The 18,117-nt window shown below is 66.3% G+C and overlaps 1 protein-coding gene across 2 annotated transcripts; it reads right to left on the bottom strand.

Moving 5' to 3' along the window:
* Positions 1 to 989: 989 nt before the first annotated feature.
* SEMA4C (semaphorin 4C) lies at positions 990 to 16,328 on the bottom strand. 2 transcript variants are annotated; one of them, XM_074559312.1, is made up of 15 exons: positions 15,787 to 15,926; positions 14,093 to 14,248; positions 11,707 to 11,855; positions 11,561 to 11,623; positions 10,387 to 10,485; positions 8,961 to 9,057; positions 8,765 to 8,881; positions 7,969 to 8,120; positions 6,638 to 6,813; positions 5,686 to 5,830; positions 4,665 to 4,887; positions 3,584 to 3,699; positions 3,334 to 3,491; positions 2,799 to 2,869; positions 990 to 2,016 (listed from the first exon to the last, which is right to left on the bottom strand). In XM_074559312.1, exons 2-15 carry the CDS (start codon positions 14,211 to 14,213, stop codon positions 1,175 to 1,177), a joined length of 2,529 nt encoding a protein of 842 aa, XP_074415413.1. In that variant the 5' UTR covers positions 14,214 to 14,248; positions 15,787 to 15,926; the 3' UTR covers positions 990 to 1,174. The 2 variants fall into 2 exon arrangements, with proteins under 2 accessions (XP_074415413.1, XP_074415414.1); XM_074559313.1 differs by lacking the exon at positions 15,787 to 15,926 and adding an exon at positions 16,015 to 16,328 and having other exon boundaries at positions 991 to 2,016.
* Between the last annotated feature and the right edge of the window lie 1,789 nt (positions 16,329 to 18,117).

Here is an 18,117-nt window from a genome sequence, read left to right as displayed (position 1 = left end):
ACACTGTGGTGACACTGCTGTCCCCAAGCCGGGCACCGGGGTCACCCTGCTGTGCCCAGGGCGGGTGCCAGCGTGCCAATCGTGTCCCCAAGGTGGTGCCAGTGCCAAGTGTGCGTTGCCAGCTGGATCCCGGTGCCAGGTGCCCGTCCCAAGCTGGGTGCCAGTGCCAGACGCTTGTACCCAGCTCAGTTCTGATGCCAGGCGCTCGTCCTCAGCCAGCTCCTGGTGCCAGGTGCCCATGCCCAGCTGGATCCTGATGCCAGGGCCTGTCCCCCGCTGGGTGCCAGTGCCAGACGCTCATCCCCAGCTGGGTCTTGATGCCAGGTGCTTGTTCCCAGCTTGATCTCGGTGCCAGGTGCCCATCTCCAGCTGGATCCCGGTGCCAGGCACCCATCCCAAGCTTGGTCCTGATGCCAGACACTTGTCCCCAGCTGGATCCTGGTGCCAGGTGCCCGTCCCCAGCTGGATCCTGGTGCCAGGCACCCATCCCAAGCTAGGTCCTGATGCCAGACACTTGTCCCCAGCTGGATCCTGGTGCCAGGTGCCCGTCCCCAGCTGGATCCTGGTGCCAGGCACCCATCCCCAGCTGGGTTCTGATGCCAGGCGCCCATCCCCAGCCAGGTTTCAATGCCAGGCACTCATCCCCAGCTGGGTTCTGATGCCAGGCGCCCATCCCCAGCTGGGTTCTGATGCCAGGCACCTATGCCCAGCCTGGTTCTGATGCCAGACGCTCATCCCCAGCCAGGTTTCGATGCCAGGCACCCATCCCCAGCCGGGTTCCGATGCCAGGCACCCGTCCCCAGCCAGGTTTCGATGCCAGGCACCATCCCCAGCTGGGTTCTGATGCCAGACACTTGTTCCCAGCTGGATCCTGGTGCCAGGTGCCCGTCCCCAGCCGGGTTCTGATGCCAGGCACCCATCCCCAGCCGGGTTCCAATGCCAGGCATCATGCCCAGCCGGCTTCCGATGCCAGGCACCCATCCCCAGCCAGATTCCAATGCCAGGCACCCATCCCCAGCCAGATTCCAATGCCAGGCACCTATGCCCAGCCGGGTTCCAATGCCAGGCACCCATCCCCAGCGGGGTTCCAATGCCAGGCATCCCCAGCCGATCAGCCCCGCCGTGCCCGCTCCGCGGTGCCCACAGCAGTGCCCGGAGCGGCGGCGGGCACGGCTCACACCGACGACTCCTCGGGGTTGGAGTCGGGCAGGGGCTGGCGCTGCTGCAGCTTCCGCCGCAGCTCCTCGGCCAGGTCGGCGCAGGCCGGGCGCTCCTCGGTGCCCAGCGCCAGGCGGATGTACCCGTTGGAGGCCGAGCCGCGCAGGGGGCCCAGGTGGATGCGGGTGGGCGAGTGCAGCGGCTGCCCGGGGATGGCGGCGGGCGGCGAGGCCGTGCCAGGGCCGCCGTTGCGGCAGCAGGCGGTGCCCGCCGTGCTGGCGTGCCCGGGCACGATTTTCAGCGAGCCGTCCGAGTAGTAATAACTGGACGGGTCCCAGAGCTTCTCGTCCGAGTCGGAGGCGGCGCTGGGCACGAAGCGCGGGCTGGGCATCTCCTTGGGCAGCTCGATGGGGTACACCAGCGTGCTCTCGATGGCCTTGGCGCCCTTGCCCAGCTCGTGGCGCAGGCGGCGCCACAGCGACAGCACGGCCAGCAGCAGCAGCAGGCACAGGGCGCCCAGGCACACGGCCAGCACCCACACGGCGCCCAGGCTCTCCAGCGGCGCCCGCGTCTCCAGCGGCGCCCCCGCGCCCGCCAGCACGGCCACGCGGTACTCCTGGGCGGGCACGCGGGCGCCCTGCTCCTCGGCCAGGCAGCGGTAGGTGCCGCTGTGCTGGGCGCCCGCGCCGGGCACCACCAGCGCCCGCAGCCGCGCCTCGCCCAGCACCAGCACCTGCTGCGCCGCCAGCGCCCGGCCCTCGAAGGTCCAGAGGGCGCGCGCCAGGTTGGAGGCCAGGCGGCACGTCAGCACCAGGTCGGTGCCCGCCACCACCGTCACGTTCTTGGGCGTCAGCGAGCCTGCGGGGACACGGGGGACGGGGGGTCATGGCGTGGGGTGGGGTGGGATCTGTGGGATGGGATGGGATCTATGCGGTGGGATGGGATCCATGGGGTGGGATGGGATCCATGGGATGAGATGGGATCTATGGGGTGGGGTGGGATCTATGGGGTGGGATGGGATCCATGGGGTGAGATGGGATCTATGGGATGGGATCCATGGGGTGGGATGGGATCTATGGGATGGGGTGGGATCTATGGGATGCGATGGGATCCATGGGGTGGGGTGGGATCCATGAGATGGGATGGGATGGGATCCATGGGATGGGATGGGACCCACAGCATGGGGTGGCATGAGGTCAATGAGATAGGATGGGAGTCGATCCATGGGATGAGATGGGATCTGTGGTGTGGGATGGGATCTGTGGGATGGGGTGAGATGGCATGGGGTGGGATGAGATGGGATCTACGGGATGGGATGAATGGGGTGGGATGGGATCCATGACACGGGATGGGAGTGGATCCATGGGATGGGATGGGATCTGTGGTGTGGGATGGGATCCATGGGGTGGGATGAGATCTATGGGATGGGATCCATGGGATGAGATCCATGGGATGGGATGGGATGGGATTTGATGAGGTCCATGGGATGGATGGAGTCCATGGGAGCACGTGGGATAGGACAGGGTCCATGGGCTGGGATGGGATCCATGGGATGAAATGGGATCCATGGGATGGGATGGCATCCATGGGTTGGCATGGGGTGGCACGGGCACACCCGTGTGGCACCAAAAGGGTCTCACCTTGCTTGGCCACCTGTGGCACGGAGCAGGCGCCGGTGTCGGAGCTCAGCACGTCCTGCACCAGGTGGGAGCTGCGGGAGGATGGCACCGTGAGGGGGCACCCGTGTGCCACCTCCCAGGGATCACTGATGCCCCCCTGGCACCCCTGCACAGACACCCAAAATCCAAAGGCTCCTGGAGCTCCCTGGGGCCGTGCCCATTCCTTGGGCAGTGCCAGCCCCTTCTGGGGACAGAACCCTTCCCAAACTCCACCCTGACCATGCCCTCAGTGCCATCCCTGTGCCCTGGGTGCCATCCCTGTACCCTGGGAGCCATCCCTGTACCCTGGGTGCCATCCCCATGCCCTGGGTGGCATCCCCATGCCTCGGGTGCCATCCCCATGCCTTGGGTGCCATCCCTGTACCCCAAGTGCCATCCCCATGCCCTCAGTGCCATCTCCATGCCCTGGGTGCCATCCCCATGCCCCGGGTGCCATCCCCATGCCCTGGATGCCATCCCCATGCCCCTGGTGCCCGCGGTGCCCATGCCCTGGTACCCGTTGTGCCCGTCGGTGCGGACGCAGGCGCTGCCGTTGCGGCTCCAGGCGCAGTAGGGGTCCCGTGCCAGCACGCAGTCGGTGCAGGACTGGTAGCGCCCGCACTCTGCCAGGGGCAGCTGTGCCACCTGCAGGCGGGAGCCGGCGAACAGCAGCTTCTGCCAGGGCGGGGAGGGCACAGCGGTGAGGTGGCGCTGCCGGGTGGCACCGGGTGACGCTGCCACCCTCACCCCCTGGCACGCTCGCTCACCTTGGTGCCCGCCAGGACCAGGCTCTCCACGGGCTGGGCGGGCACGAACACCTGCAGCTCCTCCACCAGGTGGATGCGCGTGCCCAGATCCAGCGCCTTGTGCACCCAGCCGTCAGCTGCGGGTGGGCACGGCGGGCATCGGTGAGAGGGCACCCCGGGGATGGACGCGTGGTGCCCTGTGCCCATGGTGCCCTGTGCCCATGGTGCCCTGTCCTTACTGTGCCATGTCTCCTTAATGCCCTGTCCCCTCTGTGCCCCCTGTCCCCTGGCATTACCTGTGCCAATGAAGAGCACCTCATAGGTGCCCCCTGTCCCTGTGCCCATGTCCCCTGGCATTCCCTGTCCCCTGGCATTACCTGTGCCCTGTCCCTGTGCCCCCTGTCCCTGGCATTCCCTGTGCCAATGAAGAGCACCTCATCGGTGGCACCGCCCAGCCCTGCCATGCTCTGCCCCCTGTCCCCTTGGCATTATCTGTGCCCTGTCTCCTGTGCCCCCTGTTCCCTGGCATTACCAATGCCAATGCACCCCATAGGTGGCACCTGTCCTCTGTCCCTGTCCCCTGGCATTACCTGTGCCCTGACACCTGGCATTCCCTGTGCCTGGCAGTACCTGTGCCAACAAAGAGCACCTCATAGGTGCCCCCTGTCCCCTGGCATTCCCTGTGCCAATGAAGAGCACCTCATAGGTGTCCCCTGTTCCTGTGCCCATGTCCCCTGGCAATCCCTGTCCCTGTGCCCCCTGTCCCTGGCATTACCTGTGCCAATGAATAGCACCTTGTAGGTGCCCCCTGTGCCCATATCCCCTGGCAATCCCTGTCCCTGTGCCCCCTGTCCCTGTGCCCCCTCCCTGGCATTACCTGTGCCAATGAAGAGCACCTCATAGGTGCCCCCTGTCCCTGTGCCCATGTCCCCTGGCAATCCCTGCCCCTGGCATTCCCTGTGCCCTGTGCCCCCTGTCCCTGTGCCCATGTCCCCTGGCATTCCCTGTCCCTGGCATTACCTGTGCCAATGAAGAGCACCTTGTAGGTGCCCCCTGTGCCCTGTCCCCTGGCAATCCCTGTGCCCCCCGTCCCTGGCATTACCTGTGCCAATGAAGAGCACCTCGTAGGTGGCACCGTCCAGCCCTGCCACGCGATCCACCACGAGCTGGGTGAAGTTGGCATCCCTCTTGAGCAGCAGCGGGCGCCCGCGCTGGGGTGGCACCGGCTCGTCCATCAGCGGGTGCTTCTTGGCGAAGTTGAGCGTGTTGTCGGGCAGCTCCAGGGAGCTGGCAAAGCCGTTCTGCCGGTGCCAGTCCGTGATGCACTGCCAGGGGCACAGCGGGCACCGTCAGGGCATGGGGAGGGCACTCGGGGCACATGGGGGCAGTCAGGGCATATGGGAGGGCATGGGGGCACTGGGGTGGGTCCCAATCCCTCTTAGGATGGCACAGGTGGGTCCCAAATCCCGCTCAGGGTGGCACAGGTGGGTCCCAAATCCATCTGAGGGGGGCACAGATGGATGCCAACCCTTCAGAGGGCACCAAGGGATCCCAACCCTCAGGGGGCACCACCAACCCCAGGGATGGATGCCGACCCTATGGAGGGCACCCCCAGCCCATGGATGGATGCCAACCCTCAGAGGGCACCACCAACCCCAGGGATAGATGCCAACCCCATGGAGGGCACCACCAACCCCAGGGATGGATGCCAACCCTATGGAGGGCACCCCCAGCCCATGGATGGATGCCAACCCTCAGAGGGCACCCCAAGCCCATGGATGGATGCCAACCCTCAGAGGGCACCCCCAGCCTAGGGATGGATGCCAACCCTATGGAGGGCACCACTAGCCTTGTGGATGGATGCCAACCCTCAGAGGGCACCCCCAGCCCCATGGATGGATGCCAACCCTCAGAGGGCACCCCCAGCCCAGGGATGGATGCCAACCCTCAGAGGGCACCCCCAGCCCATGGATGGATGCCAACCCTTCAGAGGGCACCAATGGATCCCAATCCCTCAGAGGGCACCCCCAGCCCCATGGATGTATCCCAATCCCTCAGAGGGCACCCCCAGCCCAGGGATGGATGCCAACCCTCAGAGGGCATCCCCAGCCCGCTGCCCTCACCGCGCCAGGCCGGGGCGTGGGCACCTCGCCCGAGTAGCGCCCCCATTTCTGCGCCTGCTCCCGGTACTCCTTGTAGGGCCCCTCGAAGGCCTTCTTCACCTCCAGGATGGGGTAGCGGCAGATGGCAGACACGTCCACGTCACCCCTGCGGGCACACCGGGAGTGGGCAGAGGGACAGGGGCATCATGGGCACCATGGGCACTGGGACAGGGGCACCACGGGAACTGGGACAAGGCCACCACGGGCACTGGGACAGGGGCACCATGGGCACCACGGGAACTGGGACAGGGGCACACCAGGCATCACGGGAACTGAGACAGGGGCACCACGGGCACCAGGACAGGACCAACATGGGAACTGGGACAAGACCACCATAGTGACCATGGGCACCAGGACAAGACCACCACATGCACAGGGACAAGGCCACCATGGTCACCAGGACAAGACCATCACGGTCAGCGGGACAAGAGCATGATGGTCACCAGGACAAGACCACCATGTGCACAAGGACAAGGTCACCAGGTGCACAAGGACAAGGCCATCGTGGTCACCAGGACAAGGTCACCATGGCCACTGGGACAAGAACGCCACGTGCACAAAGACAAGACCACCATGGTCACCAGGACAAGACCACCATGGGCACTGGGATGAGACCACCATGTGCACAAGGACAAGGCCATCGTGGTCACCAGGACAAGGCCACCACGGCCACTGGGACAAGGCCACCATGTGCACAAGGACAAGGCCATCATGGCCACTGGGACAAGACCACCAGGTGCACAAAGACAAGACCACCACGTGCACAAGGACAAGGCCATTGTGGTCACCAGGACAAGGTCACCATGGGCACTGGGACAAGGTCACCATGAGCACTGGGACGAGGCCACCACAGGCACAAGGACAAGGCCACCATGGTCACCAGGACGAGGCCACCACAGGCACTGGCACTCACCAGCGGGCCTGGAAGACGCCGAAGAAGGCGGTGTCCTGCCAGCGGGCGCCGGGCAGGGTGAACACGGCCTGCAGGCGGTTGAAGTGCAGCTGCTGCTCGGGGGCCGAGCACACCAGGCGCGCCTTCAGGAACGACGTCCACTTCTTCTGCAGCGTGCGCGCGCCGCCCACGTCACCCTGCGGGACACGGGCACTGCGGGCACTGCGGGCACTGCGGGCACCGCGGGCACCGTGGGCACCGGGACATGGCCACTGTGGGCACCGTGGGCACCGTGGGTACCACAGGCACCAGGGCCACCATGGGCATCCAGGACAAGGCCACCATGGTAACCATGGGTACCAGGACAAGGCCACCATGGGCATCCAGGACAAGGCCACCATGGGCATCCAGGACAAGGCCATCATGGGCATCCAGGACAAGGCCATCATGGGCATCCAGGACAAGGCCACCATGGGCATCCAGGACAAGGCCACCATGGTGACCACGGGCACTAGGACAAGGCCACCATGGGCCACCATAGACATGGTCACCATGAACACCACAGGCAGCAGGACAAGGCCACCATGGTAACCATGGGCACCAGGACAAGGCCACCAGGGCCACCATGGGCACCAGGACAAGGCCACTATGGGCCACCATGGACATCACCACCATGAACATGAACACCACAGGCAGCAGGACAAGGCCACCATGGGCACCAGGACAGGGTCACCATGGGCACCCGGAAAAGGCCACCATGGGCACCATGACAAGGCCACCATGCTGACCAGTGGCACTGGGACAAGGCCACCATGGGCAATGGGACAGGGCCACCATGGTGACCATGGGCACCAGAACAAGGCCACCATGGGCACCAGGACAAGGCCTCCATGGGCATCCAGGACAAGGCCACCATGGTGACCACAGGCTTCAGGACAAGGCCACCATGTGCATCCAAGACAAGGCCACCATGGCGACCATGAGCAAGGCCACCATGGGCATCCAGGACAAGGCCACCATGGGCATCCAGGACAAGATGACCATGCTGACCACCGGCACTGGGACAAGGCCACCATGGGCAATAGTGCAGGGCCACCATGGTGACCATGGGCACCAGGACAAGGCCACCATGGTGACCACAGGCTTCAGGACAAGGCCACCATGGGCAATAGTGCAGGGCCACCATGGTGACCACAGGCACCAGGACAAGGTACCTTGCAGACCCGTGCCACCTGTGCCACCACCTGCTCTGTGCAGCAATCACACCCAACTGCCAAACCTCGTGCCAACCTCCCAACGCTCAGACAGCTCAGGGCGTGTCCCCAGGTGTGCCCAGGTGTGCCCAGGCGTACCTTGCAGACCCGTGCCACCCGTGCCACCACCTGCTCGGCGTAGCAGTCGTACTCCACGGCGCGCTCGCTGAAGAAGAAGTAAACCTTGTCGTCGTCGCCGCTGCCGCTGCCCGCGCTCTCGGGCACGAAGGCCGATGCCACGAAGTGAGGCTCTGCAAGAGCTCCGTGTCACACCCGTGCCCCGCCCCCGTCCCCTGTGCCCCGCCCCCATCCCCTCCCGTGTCCCCTGTGCCCCGCCCCCATCCCCTGTGCCCCGCCCCCCATCCCCTCCCATGTCACACCTGTGCCCCGCCCCTGTCCCCTGTGCCCCGCCCCTGTCCCCTCCCATGTCACACCTGTGCCCCTCCCCCATCCCCTGTGCCCCGCTCCATCCCCTCCCGTGTCACACCCGTGCCCCGCCCTCGTCCCCTGTGCCCCGCCCCCGTCCCCTGTGCCCCGCCCCCATCCCCTCCCGTGTCCCCTGTGCCCCGCCCCAATCCCCTCCCTTGTCCCCTGTGCCCCGCCCCCTCCTGTGTCACACCTGTGCCCCGCCCCCGTCCCCTGTGCCCCGCCCCCTGTGCCCCACCCCGTCCCCTCCCGTGTCACACCTGTGCCCCGCCCCCGTCCCCTGTGCCCCGCCCCTGTCCCCTGTGCCCCGCCCCCCGTCCCCTCCCGTGTCACACCTGTGCCCCGCCCCTGTCCCCTGTGCCCCGCCCCGTCCCCTCCCCCGTCCCCTGTGCCCCGCCCCCGTCCCCTCCCGTGTCCCCTGTGCCCCGCCCCCGTCCCCTCCGGTGTCCCCCGTCCCCGGTGTCCCCACCGTTGAGCCACGAGGTCAGGTACTCGGTCTTCATGGAGTAGTGCGGGCCCAGGTTGCGCAGGATGACGGGCTCCGTGCCCAGGAAGTTGTTGAAGGTGGCAGAGTAGAGCTCGCCGTCTGTGAGGGAGGGGTTTAAGGGGGGTGGCGGGCACAGGTGGCACCCCCACCCCGTGGTGTCCCCAGAGGTGTCACCTACCCACGATGAGGCCGGTGTGGCCCTTGGTGGGGTCGTAGGGACATTTGCCTTTGCCGTCCTCGAATGCCACCGGGTCCAGGGTGAAGCCGGAGAGCTCCTGGGGGGCACAGGGTGGGGTGGGGGGCACTGGGTCATGTCTGTGCCACCCACACAGGCCCAGGGCCATGGACACCCTCCAGGTGACCCTCTTGGGGATGGGGACAGCCTGGGGCCACGCTCCTGGGGACAGGGACACTCCTGGATGAGGGACATGGATGCCCCTGGATGGTTCTGAGACGTGGACAGTCCTGGATGACCCTGCTGGGGACAGGGACATTCCTGCATGAGGGACATGGACAGGGACACCTCTGGATGACCCTGCTGGGGACAGGGACAGCCTGGGGCCACTCTCCACAGCACAGGGACACTCCTGCATGAGGGACATGGATGCCCCTGGATGACTCTTCTGAGATGTGGACAGTCCTGGGGACAGGGACAGACCTGGGCCACCCTCCTGGGGACAGGGACACTCCTTGATGAGGGACAGGGACACCTCTGGATGACCCTCCTGGGGACAGGGACAGCCCTGGATGAGGGACATGGATGCCCCTGGATGATTCTTCTGAGATAGGAACAGTCCTGGGCCACCCTCCTGGGGACAGGGACACCCTCGGATGAGGGACAGGGACACCTCTGGATGACCCTGCTGGGGACAGGGACAGCCCTGGATGAGGGACATGGATGCCCCTGGATGCTTCTTGTGAGACATGGACAGTCCTGGATGACCCTCCTGGGGACAGGGACACTCCTGCATGAGGGACATGGACAGGGACACCTCTGGATGACCCTCCTGGGGACAGGGATACCCTCGGATGAGGGACATGGATGTCCCTGGATGATTCTTCTGAGATAGGAACAGCCCTGGGCCACCCTCCTGGGGACAGGGACACCCTTTGATGAGGGACAGGGACACCTCTGGATGACCCTGCTGGGGACAGGGACACTCCTGGATGAGGGAGAGGGATGCCCTTGGATGATTCCTCTGAGATAGGAACAGTCCTGGATGACCCTGCTGGGGACAGGGACAGCCTGGGGCCACCCTCCACAGCACAGGGACACTCCTGGATGAGGGACATGGACAGGGACACCTCTGGATGACCCTCCTGGGGACAGGGACACCCTTTGATGAGGGACAGGGACAGGGACACCTCTGGATGATCCTCTTGGGGACAGGGACCTCTCCAAGAAGACCCATCTGGGACTGTCCCTGCCCCTCACCCAGGCCTGTCCCCCATTCAGGTGACCCATCTGGGACACCCCAAGTGCACAAAGACGCCCCAAAGCTGCTCTCACCGCCACAAAACCACCCCAAATGTCCCCCCAGGGGACAGGGCCACCCCTGGGGCGGGCAGGGGACGCTGGGGACAGGGATGTGGCAGCCACTCACGATGTAGGCGCACTTGGGCTGGAAGGCGTAGGTGCCGCAGGCGTACAGGTGCGAGCTGTTGTAGCTCTGCAGGAAGCGCACGTAGTTGAAGCAGTCGGTCTGCGAGGGGACACAGGGACATCAGTGGGGACAGGGACAAGGGACAAGGGATGGGGCACTGGGGAGGGGGCACGGGGAAGGGCTGGGGTGAGGGACAGCACAGGGACAGTGGCACAGAAAAGGGATGGGGACAAGGGAGATGGCACAGTAAGGAGTTGTCATTACAGGCACGGGGACAAGGGACATGGCACAGGGAGAGTGGCACAGAAAAGGGATGGGGACAAGGGACGTGGCACAGGGAGAGTGGCACAGAAAAGGAGTGTGGACAAGGGAGATGGCACAGAGACAGTGGCACAGAAAAGGGATGGGGACAAGGGACACGGCACAGGGAGAGTGGCACAGAAAAGGGATGGGGACAAGGGACATGGCACAGGGACAGTGGCACAGTAAAGGAGTGGGGACAAGGGACATGGCACAGGGAGAGTGGCACAGTAAAGGGATGGTGACAAGGGACATGGCACAGGGAGAGTGGCACAGTAAGGAGCTGTCATTACAGGCACGGGGACAAGGGACATGGCACAGGGACAGTGGCACAGTTAAGGAGTGGGGATATGGCACGAGAACACTGGCACGGGACAGGGATACAGGACAAGGGGCACTGCCACCACATGGGGACAAGGGGAATGTGGCACGGTATGACACGGAGACACAGGGACAGGGATGCTGGAGCTGGCATGGCACAGTGGCACAGGGCATGGCATGGGGACACAGGGACAGGGCACCTGGAGCTGGCATGGCACAGAGACACAGGACATGGCACAGGGACACAGAGCATGGCACAGGGACACAGAGCATGGCACAGGGACACAGGGACAGGACCCCTGGAGCTGGCACAGCACAGTGGCACAGGGCATGGCACAGGGACACAGAGCATGGCACAGGGACACAGGACATGGCACAGGGACACAGCCCCTGGAGCTGGCACAGCACAGAGACACAGGACATGGCACAGGGACACAGAGCATGGCACCAGGACACAGCCTCTGGAGCTGGCATAGCACAGAGACACATGACATGGCACCAGGACACAGCCCCTGGCACTGTGCCCCAAACCCCCCCATGCCCCGGTGCCCACCTGGTTGTTCTTGCCCTTCTGCACGCACTCCGCCTTCTTCTCCACGGGCGCCTCCCAGGAGATCTGGGGGTGGCACAGGGGTCAGGGGCCGGCAGGGCACCCCCACCCCCAATGCCACCCTGGTTTGGGGCGCCCCGGGGCCTCACCGCCGCCTTGAGCTCCACGGTGCCCGTGGCCAGGGCGAACACGGCCTCGCGGGCACCCACGTAGAGCAGCGCCTCGGCCGCGTCCAGCGTCAGCGTCAGGTAGTGAGAGACCCCGCCCTGGGAGAAACGCTTGGCAGTGTCCTGCAGCTCTGCGGGGACAGGGACAGCGGGATGGGACACGGCAGGGTGTGGGGACAGGGACAGCGGGATGGGACATGGCAGGGTGTGGGGACACCGGGCTGGGACACCCCTGCAGCTCTGCGGGGACAGGGACAGCGGGATGGGACACGGCAGGGTGTGGGGACACCAGGCTGGGTCACCCCTGCAGCTCTGTGGGGACAGGGACAGCGGGATGGGACATGGCAGGGTGTGGGGACAGGGACAGCGAGAGGAGACATGGCAGAGTGTGGGGACAGGGACAGAGAGATGGGACATCACTGAGTGTGGGGACAGGGACAGCAGGATGGGACACGGCAGGGTGTGGGGACACCAGGCTGGGACACCACAGCTCTGCGGGGACAGGGACAACGGGATGGGACACGGCAGGGTGTGGGGACAGGGACAGCAAGATGGGACATCACTGAGTGTGGGGACACTGGGCTGGGTCACCCCTGTACCTCTGTGGGGACAGGGACAGTGGGATGGGACATGGCAGGGTGTGGGGACACTGGGCTGGGACACCACAGCATCCCCAAACTCTGTCAGATCCCACCCACAGCTCTGTGGGGACAGGGACAGCACAATGGGACACCACACACTGTGGGGACATGGGGACACTGGGCTGGGACACCACAGCTCTGTGGGGACACACAGCTGAGACCTCCTTGTACCTCTGTGGGAACTTGGGGACCCCCCTGTACCTCTGTGGGGACACCAAGCTGGGACCCCCCCCGCAGCTCTGTGGGGACAAGGGGACGCAGGGCAGGGACCCCCGAGGGCACCCCCGCCCCCGCCGGCCACCCCCGGCCCTGTGGCACACAAAGGTCCCTTTGTCACCAAACACAGTGGCCTTTGCAGGGACCCCCCCGCGCCCCCCGGGCTCTGCAGAAAGGAACCATTGAGGGGATGGGGACGGGGACACGGGGCTGGCACGGCACGGGGGCGGGGGCACGGCTGAGGGTGGGGGCCTGGCCTTGGGGACAAGGGACAGGGACACGGCGAAGGAGTGGGGACAAGGGACAGGAGCACAGTGAAGGAGCAGGGACAAGGGACAGGGACACAGCGAAGGAGTGGGGACAAGGGACATGGCACAGTGAAGGAGTGAGGACAAGGGACAGGAGCACAGTGAAGGAGTGGGGACAAGGGACATGGCACAGGGACAGTGGCACAATAAAGGGATGGGGACAAGGGACATGGCACAGGCACAGCTCCAGGTGTAGGGACAAGGGACATGGCCTGAGGACAGCATGGGGACAGTGACACAGTGAAGGGACCGAAGTCTCAGGCATGGGCACAGTGGCACTGGACAGGGATAAAGGACAGGGGGCACTGCCACCACATGGGGACAGGGGAATGTGGCACGGTATGGGGACACAGGGCACGGCACGGGGACAGGGCCACTGGAGCTGGCACAACACGGGGACACAGGGTGACAGCACAGGGCAGGGACAGAGGCCGCTGGCACGGGACAAGGACAGAACCTCGAGGTGCTGGCAGGGCACTGGACATGGCAGAGGGACAGGACAGGGGACATGGCCGAGGGACGGGACAGGATGATGGCAGGGCGTGGGGACAGGAAATGGCAGAGGGATGGGACAAGGGACACACAGACAGATGGGACGGATGGGACAGGATGGTGGCAGGGCGTGGACACGGGGGACATGGAGGAGGGACAGGACAAAGGACATGGCACAGGGATGGGGACAGGGGACAGGGCAGAGATGGGGACAGGGCACAGGGATGGGGACAGGGCACAGGGATGGGACAGGGCAGAGATGGGGACAGGGCACAGGGATGGGGACAGGGGACAGGGATGGGACAGGGCACAGGGATGGGGACAGGGCAGAGATGGGGACAGGGCACAGGGATGGGGACAGGGGACAGGAATGGGGACAGGGCAGAGATGGGGACAGGGCACAGGGATGGGGACAGGGATGGGACAGGAGACAGCACAGGGACGGGGACAGGGCAGAGATAAGCAGGGAACAGGGCAGAGATGGGGACAAGGGACACGGCACAGGGATGGGGACAAGGGGCACAGCACCGGGCAGTGGCCCCCAGGCACTGGCACAGGACTGGGGATGGCACACCTGGCACATCCCTGCGTGTCCCCTGCACCCCAGTTTTGGGGACACCCACCCGACACTGTCTGGGAAGGGATGGGACAAAAGCCACCCGAGTTGGTGACAACAGCCCACAAACCCCCCTTAGTCCCCCTGGCACTCACCCTCGTAGGGCACCGTCCTCCTGGGCACAGCGCTCCACGACGCGCCCGGGGTGCCAGCGGCGCCGGCGGCAGCGGTGCCAAGGAGCAGCAGCACGGTGACGGTGACGGTGACAGCGGCCATGGCCCCGGGGCGGCGCTGGGGACACCGCGGGGTCCCTGCGGGGGCACACGGTGCCCCGTCAGTGCCACGGGGCAGCGGCGCCGGCGGCGTCACGCGGGCGGCGCGGGCACAAGGCGGCATTGAGCGCGCCGTCACGAGGCCGGGGCACCCCATGCCCCGGGGACAGCGAGGAAATGGGGAGGGGGGGCAGGAGCGGGCACTGCCCACTCCCCACGTCCTGCCCGGTGCCCCCGGTGGTGCCCTGGATGGTGCCCGGGGCGGGCAGGATGCGGCGGGGATTGTTCGGGCCGGCCCGGCGGGAAGCAGGAAACCGGGGGGGGGGCCCGGGGGGGCCCCGGTGACGGCCCGGGAAGGATTTCCGGGAGGGCGGGGGACGGGAAGGGCCGTGGGAATGGGGGACACCCCCGGGCGGGCTTCCTGCGGCGGGGGAGGGTGGCACGGGCACAGCTGGGGTGGCACGGGCACAGCTGGGGTGGCACGGGCACAGCTGGGGTGTGATGGGCACAGCTGGGGTGGCACGGGCACAGCTGGGGTGGCACTGGCACAGCTGGGGTGTGATGGGCACAGCTGGGGTGGCACGGGCACAGCTGGGGTGTGACAGCCATATCTGGGGTGTGATGGGCACAGCTGGGGTGTGATGGGCACAGCTGGGATGGCACTGGCACAGCTGGGGTGTGACAGCCATATCTGGGGTGTGATGGGCACAGCTGGGGTGTGGTGGGCACAGCTGGGGTGGCATTGGCACAGCTGGAGTGCCAGGGACTTATCTGGGGTGTGACAGCCACATCTGGGGTGTGATGGCCACATCTGGGGTGGCACTGACACAGCTGGGGTGTGACAGCCACATCTGGGGTGTCACAGGGACATCTCGGGTGCCAAGGGCATGGCGGGGGTGTCACGGGCACATCTGGGGTGCCACGGGCACATTTGGGGTGTCACGGGCACATTTGGGGTGCCAGCCGGAGTGCCACATGGAGAGTTGGGGTCCCACAGGCAAAGATGGAAAGGGGGGGAGTTTCACAGGCCTGGCCAGGGTACCACGGGCAGAGATCGGGGTGCCACGAGCACAGCCCGGGCACAAGAGACAAATCCGGGGTGCCCTGGGCCAGTTTGGGGTGCCCTGGGCACAGCTGGGGTGCCACAGGATCGGCCAAGCCGCCGTGGGCACGGCCGGGGCTCAACAGGCACAGCCGGGCTTGCAACAGGCACGGCGACAGGGACAAAGCACGGCCACGGTGCCACAGGCCACGGGGCACCACCGGCGTGCCCCGGGCATGGCCGGGGTGCCAGGGGCACGGCCGGGTGCCCAAAGCGGGGACAGCACCCTCGGGGGGCCGCAGCCAAAGCCAAACCCCGAGTTGGGCGCTGGACGCTCCGGGAGCGCCCTGAGGGGCCCGGCCGGGGGGGGTCCCCACACGGTGCCACCCCGGTCCCCACACGGTGCCACCCCGGTCCCCACACGGTGCCACCCCCCCACACGGTGCCATCCCCGGTCCCCACACGGTGCCCCCCCGGCTCCCCACGGCGCTGCCCGCCCAAGCCCCGCGCCCCCGGCACCCCCCGCCGCCGTTACCGTGGGGGGGATTTCCCGCTGCACCGGCGGCTCCGAGCGGCGGAGGGGGCGATTCCGGCCCCCCCACCCACGGGCGGATCGCGGTGGGGATGGGGGGGGGGGGGGGGAGCCGGCGGCGATTCCCGGTACCGGGAGGAACAAAGCGCCTCCCCCTCCTCCTCCTCCCGCCCCCGCGGCTCCGCCACAACAATACCGGGGCGGGGCGGGGGGGGGGGCCCGCACACTCACCTCAGGGCGCGGCGGCGGCGGCGGCGGCGGCGGCGGCGGCGGGGCGGGAGGCGGCGGAGCGGGGCGGGCGGGGGGGGGTTTGGGGGGGCCCGGCCGGGGCGGCGGGCGGCGGAACGGAGCGGGGCGGGGGCCCGGGCGGGGCGGCGGAGGGAGGCGGCGGAACGGGGCGGGGGCTCCGGGGGGCGCGGGGGGGCCCGGCCGGGGCGCGGGAGGCGGGAGCGGCGCTGAGGGGAGCGCGCGGCGCGGCCCCGAGCGGCCCCGCCCCGCCCGTGACGTCACGGACCCCCTCAGAGGAGGGGGCTCGGGTCGGGTCGGGTCAGATCGGAACCGCTCGGGTCAGATCGGAACCGTTGGGGCAGGGTCAGATCGGATCGGAACCGCTCGGGTCAGATCGGAACTGTTCGGGAGGGTCTGATCGGATCGGAACCGCTCGGGTATAATCGGAACCGTTCGGGTCTGACCGGATCGGAACCGCTCGGGTCAGATCGGAACCGTTTGGGAGGGTCTGATCGGATCGGAACCGCTCGGGTATAATCGGAACCGTTCGGGTCTGATCGGATCGGAACCGCTCGGGTCAGATCGGAACTGTTCGGGAGGGTCTGATCGGATCGGAACCGCTCGGGTATAATCGGAACCGCTCGGGAGGGTCTGACCGGATCGGAACCGCTCGGGTCAGATCGGAACCGCTCGGGAGGGTCTGACCGGATCGGAACCGTTCGGGTCTAATCGGAACCGTTCGGGTCTAATCGGACCCCGGTCCAGTCGGAACCGCGTCCGCTCGGAACCAGTTGGGTCTTACCGGGACCAGCTGGCTCAAGCAGGCTTAGCCCGGCCCAGCTCGGCTCTGTTTGGGTGGCATCCAGAACCACTCAGCCCAGTTCAGCCCACTGGCCTGGCTTGTTTTAGCCAGGCTCGGCCCAGTTTGGAGTGTCCTGATTGAGTCCAGTTCAGCCCAACTGGCCAGGCTTGGCTCAGCCAGGCTCGGCCCAGTTTGGAGTGTCCCAGTTGGACTCAGCCCAGTCTGGTTTGACCTGGGTCAGTCCAGCCTGGCTTTACTGGCCTGGCTCAGCTCAGCTCAGCCTGGCTTTACCCACCCCAGTTTGGCCCAGTTCAGCCCAGCTTAACCAGGCTCGGCCTATCCCAGTTTGGCTCAGCTCATTCCAATCCATCCCAGTTTGACCAGTGCCATCCCGGTACCATCCCAGTGCCACTCTCTGTGCCACCATCATTGCCATCCCAGTGCCACCCTTGATGCCATCCTGGTGCCATCCCAGTGCCACCTTGGTGCCATCCTGGTGCCCATCCCTTCCCAGAGAGGACAAGGACAAAGCCCGGGTGGGCACCAGGTGTGGCAGCGCAGCCAGGTCACCTCCAGGGACAGGACAAGTGCCACGTGGTGCCACCCCTGCTGGGACACGGCCGAGCTGGCACGGCCGCCGGGCACCTCTCCAGGGGCTGGCATTGCGCTCTGCTAATTAACGGGGCTGAGATAATGAGGGCACCACAGCGGGCACTGAGCTGTGACCCCAAAGGCAGCGCAGGAAGGGAACGGGGAGAGGGAAGCGCTGCCCGCATCCCCTGGCACGAAGAAATGAACTGAGACACAATTTTGGGGTCCCTGGTGGGCACTCAGGGACCCCAAAATGCCCAGAGACCCCAAAATGCCCAGGCAACCTGCAATACTCAGGGACCCCTCAGTGCCTGGGTACCCCAAATGCCCCGGGACCCCCAAATGTTGAGGGACCCCACAGTGCCCAGGGACACCTCTGTGCCCAGGTACCCCCACATGCCCAAGGACTCCCAGATGCCCAGGGACCCCTAAATACTCAAGGGATCCCCAATGCCCAGAGATCCCAAAATGCCCAGGGACCCCACAATGCCCAGAGACCCCAAAATGCCCAAGGACGCCTCGATGCCCTGGGACTCCCAAATGCCCAAAAACTCCCAGATGCCCAGAGACCCCTCGATGCCCTGGGACTCCCAAATGCCCAAAACTCCCAATTTGTACCCTCCTCGGGGACAATTCGGGGGTGTCGCCTCCCCCCCCCCCACCGGGGACACCACATGTGCCCTCACACCGGAAAGGGGCGTGGTCTGAGCAGA

This window comes from Zonotrichia albicollis, chromosome 26 (assembly GCF_047830755.1).
Source record: "Zonotrichia albicollis isolate bZonAlb1 chromosome 26, bZonAlb1.hap1, whole genome shotgun sequence".
In the NCBI taxonomy this organism is placed as follows: domain Eukaryota; kingdom Metazoa; phylum Chordata; class Aves; order Passeriformes; family Passerellidae; genus Zonotrichia; species Zonotrichia albicollis.
The sequence above is the reverse complement of the archived record's forward strand: the minus strand, read 5'-3'. Positions and strand labels throughout refer to the sequence as shown.

Coding starts and splice junctions, on each gene's coding strand:
- SEMA4C (XM_074559313.1), bottom strand. CDS start 14,213: ATGGCCGCTGTCACCGTCACCGTCACCGTGCTGCTGCTCCTTGGCACC. Junction 2,870..3,333: donor CGCACCGACGGGCACAACGG/GTACCAGGGCAT, acceptor ATCCTCCCGCAG/CTCCCACCTGGTGCAGGACG. Junction 2,017..2,798: donor GCCACAGGTGGCCAAGCAAG/GTGAGACCCTTT, acceptor GTGTCCCCGCAG/GCTCGCTGACGCCCAAGAAC.